This window comes from Peromyscus maniculatus, chromosome 3 (assembly GCF_049852395.1).
Source record: "Peromyscus maniculatus bairdii isolate BWxNUB_F1_BW_parent chromosome 3, HU_Pman_BW_mat_3.1, whole genome shotgun sequence".
Classification (NCBI taxonomy): Eukaryota; Metazoa; Chordata; class Mammalia; order Rodentia; family Cricetidae; genus Peromyscus; species Peromyscus maniculatus.
The window spans coordinates 67217161-67230428 of record NC_134854.1 but is presented as its reverse complement, the minus strand read 5'-3'; the positions used below and the strand labels follow the sequence as shown (position 1 = coordinate 67230428).

The 13268-nt window shown below is 36.8% G+C and overlaps 1 protein-coding gene across 10 annotated transcripts in view; it reads left to right on the top strand.

The window, feature by feature from the left end:
• Positions 1-13268, top strand: part of Kmt2c (lysine methyltransferase 2C) — a 237116-nt gene that overhangs the window by 132441 nt on the left and 91407 nt on the right. For all 10 annotated transcript variants that reach the window (XM_076565985.1, XM_042273251.2, XM_076565989.1 and 7 more), the window contains 6 exons: positions 933-1102; positions 2110-2261; positions 2512-2616; positions 3787-3861; positions 5089-5771; positions 13086-13205. In XM_076565985.1, the coding sequence (XP_076422100.1) occupies positions 933-1102; positions 2110-2261; positions 2512-2616; positions 3787-3861; positions 5089-5771; positions 13086-13205 (1305 nt within the window). The remainder of the gene's footprint in view (positions 1-932; positions 1103-2109; positions 2262-2511; positions 2617-3786; positions 3862-5088; positions 5772-13085; positions 13206-13268) is intronic.

Sequence of the window (13268 nt, the reverse complement as noted above, 5' to 3'; positions counted from 1 at the left end):
CCACTTCTCTACACGCAACTTGTGTCCTCTCTTTTTTTTTTTTTAAGCCAATAGAGACTAGCTTGCTGTTCATAAATTCTTGAATGTATGGCCTTCCACTGGAGTGTAGTCAGCTACAAATGGAGCCACTGTACTTGGCTTTCAGTTTCTCAGTTTTAGGTGTATTTATTACCTTGGTCATCTGAATCAAGTCGATTCTCTCTCCAACTTGTATTCCAGGTCTAGTATGCAGAAGTGTGCTATGTTCTTTGAGTGAAAAGTTCCATTGCTGTGGCCTAGTTTTTTCTTCATAGTCCAAGCTATCTTTCTCCAAATAAGCTTTATGTTTATCACACCTTCTTCTGCCAAGCCTGACAAGAGAGGCAGAAAGATTATAAAAACCAGAGGCAGTAGGCAAATAAGGTAACCGAGTTGTGAGGGTGTACAGGAGATCTGTATGGCATCAAGCAGACAAAAAGCCCACCCATGTGGAGGAGACTTGGGCATGATGCTATGTTCTTGGTTTCTTTCTTCCATATTTGCTTTTTTTTTTTTTATTATCTTCAATCTCTATTAAAAATTTCTCTCGGTTTTAGTGCAGTTTTATGAGATCAGCCACCATTTGAGACAAATTGCTTTTTCAAAAATGAACTGATGTGAAAAGTAATGAATAATCTACAAATATTTTGCTCATTTCCAAAAGATTTACATCAGAACTGCAAGTACAAATGTACAATAACTTTTTTGTTGTTGTTGGTGGTGGTGGTGGTGTTTGTTTTTTTTGAGACAGGGTTTTTCTGTGTATCCCTGGCTGTCCTGGAACTCATTCTGTACACCAGCCTGGAACTCATAAAGATCTTCCTGCCTCTGCCTCCTGAGTGTTGAGATTAAAGGCATGTGTCACCATCACTTGGTATATAATAAACTTTTTGTTTCTATATTTCTCATTCTAGAATTGCAGAATATGTGTAGCGTGTGGTACACGATCTAGTGCTCAGTGGCATCACAACTGTCTGATATGTGACACTTGTTATCAACAACAGGATAATTTATGTACTTTTTGTGGAAAGGGCTTCAATCCAGAATTGCCGAAAGACATGCTCCACTGTAATATGTGTAAAAGGTAAGAAGAAATAGCTGCTCTATCTAGCTGTTTTGTCGGTTGTTGGTATCATTTGCACTCTTTCAGCTCCTTTTCTACTGAGTACTGTTATAAATGAGTTGTTTTTAGGTTTTTTTTTTTCCATTAAAATCTTTTTTTATTCATTTTACATACCAACCACAGATCCCCCTCTCATCCCTCCTTCTGGTCCCCTGGACCCCACTCCTCATCCCCTTTTCCAAAAGGGTAAATTCTCCCATGGGAGGATAGCAAACTCTGGTACAATCAGTTGAGCTAGGACCCAGCCCCTACCCCCCTGCTTCAGGTGTCCTCCCATAGGTAATGATCTCCAGAAAGCCAGTTTATGTACCAAGGATAGATCCTAATCACACTGCCAGGAGCTCCTTAAACAGACCCAGCTACACAACTGTCTCCATTATGCAGAGGAGTCCCATCTCATGCGGGTTCCACAGCTATCAGTCTAAAGTTCATGAGTCCCTATGAGCTTGGTTCAGTTGTCTCTGTAGGTTTCCCCGTCATGATCTTGATTCTCCACTTTTGTTTTTTCGAGATGGAGATTCACTATATAGTCCTGCCTGGCCTAGAGCTTACTGTGTAGACCAGGCTGGCCTCGAACTCATAGAGATCTGCCTGCTTCTGCCTCCTGAGTGCTGGGATTAAATGTGCGTTTCACAAGACCCAGCAAATTATGTTTTTTATGAATCTGAAAAACTTAATGAACCAAACAGGTAAAATATAAGAACAGGCAAGATCAAAAATGAGCATTGAGAGAAAATTCAAGAGAAGGTAGTTTAAAAATAAGGAATGAAAAATATGTAAATGTAATGTTGTCCTTAAGTGTCGTCATCTTTTTGAAAACCTTTGGCAGTTTCCAACCCATATAGCCATCTTTTCTCATTTTTAACCTTATCATAACCATTCTCTTTTTTATAAATTGACTTCCCTTTATTTGGATAGTAATTTGCTTTAAATTAGAGATTTTAATTTAAATATATTTATTACTACAGATGGTTTCACTTAGAATGTGACAAACCAACTGATCATGAATTGGATTCTCAGTTCAAAGAAGAATATATCTGCATGTATTGTAAACACCTAGGAGCTGAGATAGATTCCTTACATCCAGAAAATGAATTAGAGATGCCTGAACTACCTACAGGTAAGTGTGTGTGTGTGTGTGTGTGTGTGTGTGTGTGTGTGTGTGTTTGTGTGTGTGTGTGTGTGTGTGTGTGTGTGTGTGTGTGTGTGTGTGTTTGTGTTTTCAAATTTAAACAAAGTAAAATCTGAAGGAAAACTGTGACATTGCTGTTGATGGTTTATCCTTATTAAAATAAGGACATAGTTCTTGGCTGGGATAATAAAAAGAAAAAACTTACCCTGAGGTAAAGAATTTATTATTTTCTGTTAAGATTATTCCAGTGGAATGGAAATTGAAGATGAAGTGGTATTTCTGGAACCAACAGTTAATAAAGATGTCAATGATCACCAGCCCACACCTGGAATTGTTCCTGACGGTAAGTATCTTTCTATTTTTGAAGAAATAGGTAATATGTAAATATCCTCTAAAACGTGAATGAAAATGAGCTAAGGTATGGCATACTTAGAAACTGTTTAGAGAGAAGCCTTTTTTTTTTTTCCTTTTCCCTTTTTCCTTTTTCCTTTTCTTTCTTCCCAGTGTGCCCTCACCCTCGCCACCACCCCATCCCAGGTTTCTCTGTGTAGCCTTGGCTGTCCTGGTTCGTGCTCTGTAGATCAGGCTGGCCTCAACTTTAAGAGATCTGCCTTTCCCTCCCAAGTGCCCCAACACAGGCTGGTGACAGGGACTTTTAAGGCCTGGAAATGTGGCTCAGTGGTAGATAGGAGCCTTTTAGAAAAATCATCTTGGGCATAACCAAATTTATAGTTTATTAATCTAGTCTTACTAATAAATATATGCTTTGTTTAGGGACCAAGTGATTTTCATTAAAAAGCAATCCATTGTTTTTTTATAATTGTGCACTAAACGTATTGTAGATTATTAGGTGTTTCTTGCAGAGAGAATGAAAAATTTATTATGTGAAGTTACTTCACTTGTGCTATTGAGGATATTTTAATGATGTTTCAACTAAGTTTTTGCAGTATTGATAATAGCTTAACTGAACATGTTTAATTAGTAAAATTAAGTTATAAGTTTTTCTGAAAGTTTTTATTGTAGATAAAGGTTTTTTGTTGCAGGTCCCCCCCCACCCCCGCCCCTCAAGACAGGGTTTCTCTGTGTAGATTTGGAGCCTGACCTGGAACTCACTCTGCAGACCAGGCTGCCCTGAACTCACAGAGATCCGACTCCCTCTGTATCCCAAGTACTGAGATTAAAGGTGTACACCACCACTGCTCAACTATAGATGAAGCTTTATGTTAAATTATTACTTTGAACAAATACAGAAAAGTCTTGGAATGTACACATTTTTTAACAAGTCCCATTAAAAGTTATGCTTCATACAGATGTAACTGGAGTTATAGCAGATTTGTAGTACATAAACAGGTTCCTAATTGGATCTTTGTATATCACTGACTAGTATAATAGCAGCATGTTTTGTGCTCATTTTGGAAATTGGCATTTTAAAGTAAAACTCTTACTCAGTTACTGTAGAGAGAGAAATGTTGACTCCTTGCTTAAAGATTCCATAATATGTTATTTGTGGCAGTTCAAGTGTACACTGAAGAGCCCCAGAAAAGTAATCCACCAGAGAGCCTTGACACAAGTGGTCTCCTCACTGCTGGTAAGCTGTCTGTTCAGATTGTCTAATTTAGTTGGATTACAAGACAATAGCCCAATCAGTTTTTTTCCTCAACTAGAATGACAGTGGGTAGGTTGTCTATGAAGTGTTGCTTCACATGTTTAGTAATAGCAGATCTATTATTTGATGTTTTCCTTTTTTCCTAACATGTAGTCTTTCTCTACTATAGGAATAAAAAGTGAGGTTTCATTTTGGTATCAGAGCATACATTAATTAATTTTAATCACTGATTTGAAAATAATAAACGAAGAGTGTAATGTCTTCATTGATACGGCCTCAATGGTATTTTGAATAAATGTCTCATTTTCAGTAGTACTTCTTTTTAGAGACATTTGGGTCTCATGCCAGTTTAGACCTCTTTCTCTTAAATAAGATCAAACTAACTTATATGTTTGCTTGTATTTTGAGACTAGGTTTCACTTTGTATATTTAGCCCTGGCTGACCTCGAGCTCATTATGTAGGTTAGGTTGGTCTTGAACTCTTATAGAACTGCCTGCTTTTGTCTCTCAAGTGCTGAGATTAAAGGCATGTGATACCATGCCTGGCTCAGTTAAAATTTTAATAAATTAGTACTCTAATTTAAAGTTTACTAGTCGTACATATTTCAGTGTTTGACATATAAATAGACTAGTCAAGATTAGTATCTAAAGTTGTGACAATGAGGATAAACAAGGATCATGATACTATATATGTGCTGGATAGGCTAACATATATAGGTAATAATCTAAGGAAGTCTTGATGGGGCTATATTACAACTGTGTCTACATTGTATCTTTGTGTTCTAGACCAGTCTTCCTTTTAAAAGTTTGACATTTCACTTAATATCATTGATTTTTTTTTAAAAAAACTAGCTTAAAAATAAGGTTAACTTCCCATACATAGTTTTTAGTCTGTAAATGCTTAAATCATAAATGTATCATATATGTATAATAAAAATATATCAGTAATTGAATCTCTTGTTTTTCGATTTGTTTTATTTTTAACTAGAATTACTTTTTTACCTCTAGGAATCTTACTAAGACATGTTTTCAGAAAGCCATGATTGATTTTATTCCATAAACCATTTGGGAATTTTTGCTTTAATTACTTCAATAATTTCACTTCTTGAATTCCTTCAAAGTTGTAGTTTAGCCAGATAATTCTATTTATGCTTATACGTTTTACAATTTGCATGTGAGTTAATGTTACCCATATTCTAAATTTTGTAGAATCATCTGACAATAATAGGAATCCTGAAATTGATAGTGAAAAAATGGAAAGTCTTTCTAAAGGGGTTCATGTTTGTGAGGAAGATGAAAGTGAAGACAGAATGGAAGTGACAGAAAGTGTTGAAGTCCTTCCACACCAGACCATTGTGCCACAAGAAGACCTGCAGATGTCAGAGGAACCTGAGCTGGTATCTAAAGCAGACCCAAGCCCTCCACAGTCATCGCCCGGGTCTGCTGCACCAGAAGCCTTACTGTCTGCTCACAGTGAAAGTTCCTTATCTTGTAAGGAACTGTTGGTGATAGAGAGAGTACAAGATGAAATGGAGCAGAAGGAAAATTCTGGATTCCCCTCAGGGTGTGTGGATTTTGAAATGCCTCTTGCTGTTGACAGTTGTGTCAAAGACAGTTCATGCCAAGGAGACAAATCTGTACAGTTACCAGCTGAGGAGGACTCATCATTCTCATCAGCAACTGACCTGAGCAAGCCAGATGCGTCTTCCTCCTCAACGCTTTGTTTAGACTTGCCTTCATGCGACATGCTGCACGGTTACCCTTCAACGCTCAACTCTGCTGCTGGAAACATCATGCCAACAACATACATCTCAGTCACTCCAAAAATTGGCATGGGTAAACCAGCTATTACCAAAAGAAAATTTTCTCCTGGAAGACCCCGCTCTAAGCAGGTAGGATGATATTAATGATGACAGGGAAGATATTGCATCAGTCATTTCAAATGTGAAAGTCACATCTAGTTTTGGTTTGGAAAACCAGCTTTCCCATCCACAGAATTCAGTTCCAATGTTTTTGTTTTGGCAGCAGTGTATTGTTTAAAAAATGCTCTTAACTGAGAATGTAATTTATTAAAATTTGGAATATAAAAATATAACTTATTTGATTATAGTTTCCAATAGGAAACACATTTTAAGGTGTTTTTAGTTCCAAAATAACCTTAGAGTTTTAAAAACACACTTTGAAATTATGAATCTATAGTAATAATGTTTACTTTTCCCGGTAATATATATAACATATATATTTAAATGCACAAATGGAAATTTTATGCTGGTGAATTTCTCATTTTGATATCTGTTTTTGTATATAAATGCTAAGTCTTTGTAAAATTAGTTTTTAAGGTAGGACTTCCTTCATTACTTTTAGATAAAACAATCTTAAAATTTACCGTTATTCTCTAGCAACTCTGATGTGCTGGGTGAACCCTCTGATCTGAAGTTGCACCCACTTGTTTGTTTTCCAGAGATTTTACCATAAGACTCAGGCTCCCTTGGGATTTGCTACCCAAGTCTGAGCTTTTCAAGTGCCAGAATTCTAAGCTGCTTCTCTTTGTTGGGTTTGCATTTGTTCTTAAGTGCTATAGATCCTATATTTTAGGGATGAATTACAGTTCCTTTGAAGTTGATTATAGTGAGATAGTAAAATGAAGATAATGGCTGCTTAGAATTATTTATTGTTGTTCTACACAGTGGTTGCTTTCTGATATCAAACAGTAGGGAAGAGTTTAGTTTGTAGTATTTATTTGTAATTTTAATTCTTATGGATTAAATTGCTTCCAGGGCTTATATTTTAACTTTTATGTAGTAGTAATATATTAATCTTAACTAGCTTTGGAGTTGTAAATGCACTTAAAGAAAATCTGCTTTAATTGGACTAGTTTGTTTCGAACAAATCCTATGTATTTTTTTTTTTATTCCCTAAAGACAAGCTACACCAGAGGCATAGGGACTAGCTCTTATTCTGTGGGAAAGATATATGCAGTGAATTACAGTATTTCAAACAGTAGTGTGTGTGTCTGTGTAAGCAGGTCAGAGGGTACTAGTGATCAAACTCAGGGCATTGTGCTTGGCAGCAGGCACCCTGACCATCTGCCAGCCCTAGGATACTTTCATGTGTCAGCCCCCCACCCTCCGATTATGACCTTTGACACTTGACTTTTCTGTTAACCCATGAGACTTTTTATTTTTTTTATTTTCTTCACAAACCAGAACCCACCCCCAATCTTTTTGTTGTTTCATAAAATCAGCTATATAACAGGTAAGTAGTTCTGTTTCTTACCAAAAAGTTGGCAAAAAAAAAAAAAAAAATTGAACCTCACATTCACTTTTGGTTCCTATCAAGATACTGCAAGATACTTTTTGGGAGGACAACTGACTATATAGCCCATGTTGGTCTGCAACTCCTTATATTCCAACTTTATTTTCAAGATTGCTGGGGTTACAGATGTGGATCTCCATGCCTGACTTGCAGTCTCTTTTCCAACCTTATGTACTGGCCCCATCCTAGGCAACTAAGAAGGCCTTTGAGGCTCTAGTTTGACTTGAATCTTGGAAGAGGAGTCCTGAGTTGAGGAGGAGGCTTTGCTTTCCTCTGTTGTACTGTTTGTTTTTTGTTTTTTTTTTAAATCTTGGTTTTTCGAGACAGGGTTTCTCTTGTTCTCTTGTGTAGCTTTGCGCCTTTCCTGGAGCTCACTTGGTAGCCCAGGCTGGCCTCGAACTCACAGAGATCTGCCTGGCTCTGCCTCCCGAGTGCTGGGATTAAAGGCGTGCACCACCACCGCCCGGCTTTTTTTTTTTTTGGTTAATTAATTACATTTTTGTAATTAATTACATTTTGTAATGTGTTGAAAAGAATACTATGTAGAAAGCTTTTAAAAAGTGTCAGGAAGTAGAATGGAAAAAGTTTTATTTGATCAAATTCCTTATTTTGTTTACATTTCAGCCTCTATTTCATTTTTCAGGTCTCAAAGTTCATTGTATTTAAATTTTTTTGTTTTTAATTTTTTTCTTATTCAACATCTTTCTGTATAGCCTCAGCTGTCCCTGAGCTTGGTGTGTTGCTCATACTGCTTCTTTTCCCTGAGTGTTGGGATTATAGGCTCGTACTACCGTGTCTTGTCATATCTATCTATTCTAGTTTATAAATCCTGAAATAACAGTAAATCATGTTTTTAAAAGTCTGTGTGTGTGTGTGTGTTGCATATATGAGTATAAGCCCTTTGCAATGTTGAACTGAAGGCACATGCAGACTAGAAACACCAAACTTTTTGTTTTGTTGTGCTGACAGTGATATAAAGCCATTCTCCAAATCATTACTAAATGAGCCATAATTGTATTCAGAAAGTATTGAATAGTAAAGTGGGTGACTTTCCTCTTGCAGTGCCCTATCAATCACAATCAGGTCTACTTTCTAGAATACTCTGTTTAAGACTGAGCTTTATCCTTTTTTGGTTTTCTTTGAGACAGGATTTCACTATATAGCCCTGTCTGGCACTGTGTAGACCAGGCTGGCCTCCAGCTCAGAGAGAGAGCTGTCTGCATCTGCCTTCCCAGTACAGAATGAAAGTGCTACCACTTGAGGCTGAAGTTGGTTTGTAGAAATGAGGTGTTTTGTGTAAAAAGACTTTTTGAAGTCCTTACAATAAGGTGTTGTACTATAGCTTCATGTGCATAAGTGAGCAAGTATGTTTACCAAAAGACAGCTGATAAATTTTGTTTCCTGTCGCTGTAAGTTGTCATTTTTCTGCTCTATCTCTTCAAGTATTTTCATAATCCATAATTCAAATTATTTTTCAAGAGTGTTGAAAGAGTTTAACTCAGGCTTTTAGAAGTGTGAAGCTGACTTGTGAAGTCCCAGTCCCTCTCTAGTTGTTTGTAAGACAAACATATTTCCTTGGGATCTAATGATAACGATTATATTGAACACATGACAATAGGATTGGCTTACTGTAAATTTTATTAACTGCTTTTTACTTTCTTCTCATGCCGTTTTGGAGGGAAAGGAGGTGGTTAGGCTCCTACTTTGATGCCTAGGCTGGCCTCAAACTTGGAGCCATCATGTCTTTGTCAACCTCCTGAAAGCTGAGTTTAGATTAGACTTTCAACAGGAAGCTGGTTATAACATACTTTTCACTGACCATTATTGTCTCTTTTTTCTATCCTATAGTCCTGTAACCTACATTATATGTTTATAAGTTTCCTTGAGGAAGTTAATGCTCACTTAAATCATTTGGAAAATTATTTTCTGTAACCAGTACAATCTCTGTTGAATAGTATTGGCAATTTCTATTGGATTTGTGTAGGTAGCTCCTCTCAATTTTTAGTCTCCTGATGTTTTGTAATTTGAAGTCTCATTTGTTCTTAATTCCAGTTGTAGATAGCTTAAGAGTAACAGTGTATTTTTCTATGAGTAATTTTTTTGGAGGTAAGGAAATCAAAGATTTTTAGCCCACTAGATAGGCTTAGTGTGTTGATATAACAGTTCAGTGTTTATTCATGAATTCCTTCATGCATACAAAAATAAAATGGAAGGGAAAAGTAGTGTTTAGTAATTATTGAGCAGAATACTTGACCCAATCAAGAAAAAAAGGGTATAGCTTGTCCTCGTGCTTGTGCTCAGGCCGAGTAATTACAGAGCGATGATGCTGCTGGGCAGAACACAGCATAGCAGGCACGCATATACCTGTCAGGGCAGCTGAGCTTTTCTCGGTCCTTTATGTGAGTTTTTTTTTTTTTTTCAAAGCTGGGATCTAAAACATGATTTATAACTGAATTTTCATAGTTACAGCTGTATTTCAGTTTTAAGGTCTAAGAGATACATACTTTTTCTTTTTCTTTCTTTTTTTTTTCCTTTTTTTAGTTTTTTTGAGACAGGGTTTCTGTGTGTAGCCTTGGCTGCCCTGGAATTCACTCTGTAGACCAGGCTGGCCTCAAACTCACAGAATTCTGCCTGCCTCTGCCTCTTGAGTGCTGGGAGGTGCACATATAAGTATGTCCCAGTGTCCTATGACAGTATACATATTAAAATTCATTATGTAACTATCAAGCTTTTATTATATAAATTCTTCATAGCAGCCAAGTAGTTTCCTAATTAACCTTGTGTTGTTGACATCTGGACATTGTTGGTCTAGAAAGTTCTTCATTTGTTTCATCCATGTTATATAAAATGTAAATTGCTTTTTGAAATGGGATGGAATTTTGGCATCAAAGCTAACCTAAATTGTGATGAATAATACATGATCACAAGAAAATTCTTATTTATGAAAAAATTTAACATTTTTTAAAATTTAACATATTTTTATCTTGACATGTTACTTTTTAATGGTAGTTTATAGTAGTTATGTTAAAAGATCAAGGGAAATTTCAGATGTATAGTAAGAAAATATCCTTAATAAAAGGCCAGTGGAAGTAGTGAGAGAACTAGGTTGAGCTATATCTTGTCTATACACTTCTCTACCACTACATAAACTAAGGTGTAGAACATCTCAGTTGATGATGCAATGAGAACAGCCTACAGATTCAGTAAGGATGATGATGGCTCACTTAGGGAAGACTTTCTGTCAAGGAAACATTCAAGATCTTACCTGAAGGGTAGAAGCAGCCAGCCCTTTTTGAAAAGATTCGAAGGGTCGAGTATGTGTGTCAGTTGGACCCTGGTTGTATGGAGAGTACAGTATGTTTGAAGGGCAGTAAGGAAGCAAGGGCAGGAAGAACGCCCAAATCGGGAAAAAGTGAATGATACATGATGTGAGTAGAGCGAAGCAGTTGGAAAGGTTTGCCTTCTGTGTGAACTGAAGCACAATCAGAGGGTTCCTAATAAGTTAGTTCCTTGCTGTGTGGGATTTATATTTCTTAGAACGAATCTAGCTGCTGGGCAGAGAAAGTCTTGAGACTCTGACATAGTGGGATGGGAGCCCAAAGAAATAATTGTTAGAACAGATGGCATGAAAGATGGTGGCAGGCAGGACAGATTGAATTCTGGCAGTGGAAGTGTATTGGAGAGTGTATTAGTCAGAGACAAAATGAGATAAATTCTGGATTTGCCAATGCTTTGGTTGGAAGGGTTAAAAGAAAACAGATCAGAAAGGCAGAGAACACTTTTTGATCAGAGGACTAGATGCCGTTCTAAAAATAAAAAAGACTAGCAAATGAAACCAGCTATGGGAAAGATTTTAGATGTGCTACACGTCAGAAGTTATCTTAGTTACTTTTTTATTGCTATGAGAAGACACCATAACCAAGACAACTTAAAGAAGGAGCAGTTTATTTGGGGCTTACAGTTTCAGGGGGTTAGAATCCATGACCATCATGGCAGGGAGCATGGCGACAGAGAGGCAGGCATGGTACCATCATGGCAGGGAGCATGATGGCAGAGAGGCAGGCATGGTGCTGGGCTGTAGCTGAGCACTCACATCTCATCCACAAGCTGAGTCAGAGAGAGCATACTAGGAATGGTGCAGCTCATTGGAAACCTCAACATTCGCCCCCAGTGACACACCGCCTCCAACAAGGTCACATTTCCTAATCCTTCCCAGACACTCATCAGCTGGGTACCAAGTGCTCAAACCTAAGTCTCTGGGCCAATGGGGGCCTTTCTCATTCAAAGCACCACAGAAGTTTTAACAAGATGGATGTGCTAAGGAAATTGAAAAAAGAAAGTCACACTTCCTTGGAGATGTTAGAAAAAGTTAGAATTAAAAACTGTGAATGTAGAATAGAAGACAAGTAACTGTTTCCAAGATGGCATTTTCAGCCATCGCTGTAAATAGAGTTTAGTATTTGGGCTTCAGCTCTTAGGAAACTTGAGGGCTTCAGCAGTCAATGAATGAACTTGCATAGGAAATAGAGAAACATCATCAGGGAGATGTTCTACCACCAGATAAACAGAACTGTCTTGAGTGAAAATGGGAAGAGAGAATGGACTTTTGGCAACATGGAGGTTAATAGGGCCCCTTGACAAGGAAGATGGCACAGACACAGATGCCATGGGAAGTGCGGCAGTGAGCAGGAGTCATTGGCTGCTGTGTTTGGAGAGGAGTATGTCCTTGTTAACTGAGCTTGGATAAAGTGTGATTAGGGAATTGATAGCAGAAAGAAAACTTAAGAATCATCCTAGATAATAAAACAGAGTGGCTGGTGATGGATTGCTGGTCTTTAGTTTGAGTTAGAAGTAGACTTAATTTCTTCTTTGTGTTTCTTAACTTTTTTTCCCCTCCAAACTTTATCAACTGTCTCTTTAGTGTGGGTTGGAGGTCATGCTCTTATTTTGGGTTATTTAAATTGCTGATTGCATTTATGTTAATACTGGGATTTTTATTAGTTTGATGATGATCTAGAAACCTGGTAAGTACAATATATCTTGTTTTAAGATTTTGTCATTTAATTGGTGAAATCATTGTATATATTCTTAAATTGCCTGATTCAAAAATAGGTTCTTTGTTGTTTGACATTTGTTTTGTTTTTTCTTAAAAGTATTGCCTTGGTGGAATAAATGTTCTTCTTTCTCTTTAGTGTCTTTGTCAGATTAGCTGAGATTGCAGAATGTGGTTACTTGGAAGTGAGATGCCTAGATGCCTTAATTTCATTTTAACTATTTTATTGAGACACCATTTCTTGCATATTAGGCATCTTAGTCATTTTAATTTGCAAATTTAGGACAATTTGCTTTAATAAATCTCATAGCTATTGAAATTAGATCCTTGGGTATAATTGCTGAAAGATGGCATTCCTATAAATAAAAATCATCTGAGTGTGTGTTTTAGCCTACTGGTTTGGTGTTTATACCAGTGAGTAGAACACTCATTAAGGTTGTCCTTTCCCTCCTTTTGGTTTAGACATAATTGTTAGATAATAGAAATCCCTGAATAGCTTTCTTCTAGTGTTACTTCTTAGACTGTGACTGACTTTTATTTTATTTTTTAAAGTAATTATAGTTCATGAGTCAGTGCTGTTGTTATCTAAACCTTAATTTTTATTATACTTTATTGTATTGATATTTCTACTTAGATATTTAATTTAAATTATACCTGCAAACATTTAAGTTAAAGTCACTTTAGGTGATATGTTTATTTTCCCAAACTTGAAGCAATTTGTCCTAATTTTCCATGCGTTTGCATTTGCTTTTGCTTTGCTAAAATTCCTTAGTTGCTGGCTTTGATCTTTTATGTTGCTGAGTTTTATACATCTATTTTCTCACCTGCCATATCCTAGGGGGCTTGGAGTAACCATAATACAGTGAGCCCACCTTCCTGGTCCCCAGACATTTCAGAAGGCCGGGAAATTTTTAAACCCAGGCAGCTTACTGGCAGTGCCATTTGGAGCATCAAAGTGGTAAATAAACTTGCATTTACATTCATGTATCATTTCTTTCTGGTTTGTTTTGTTCTATTGAAT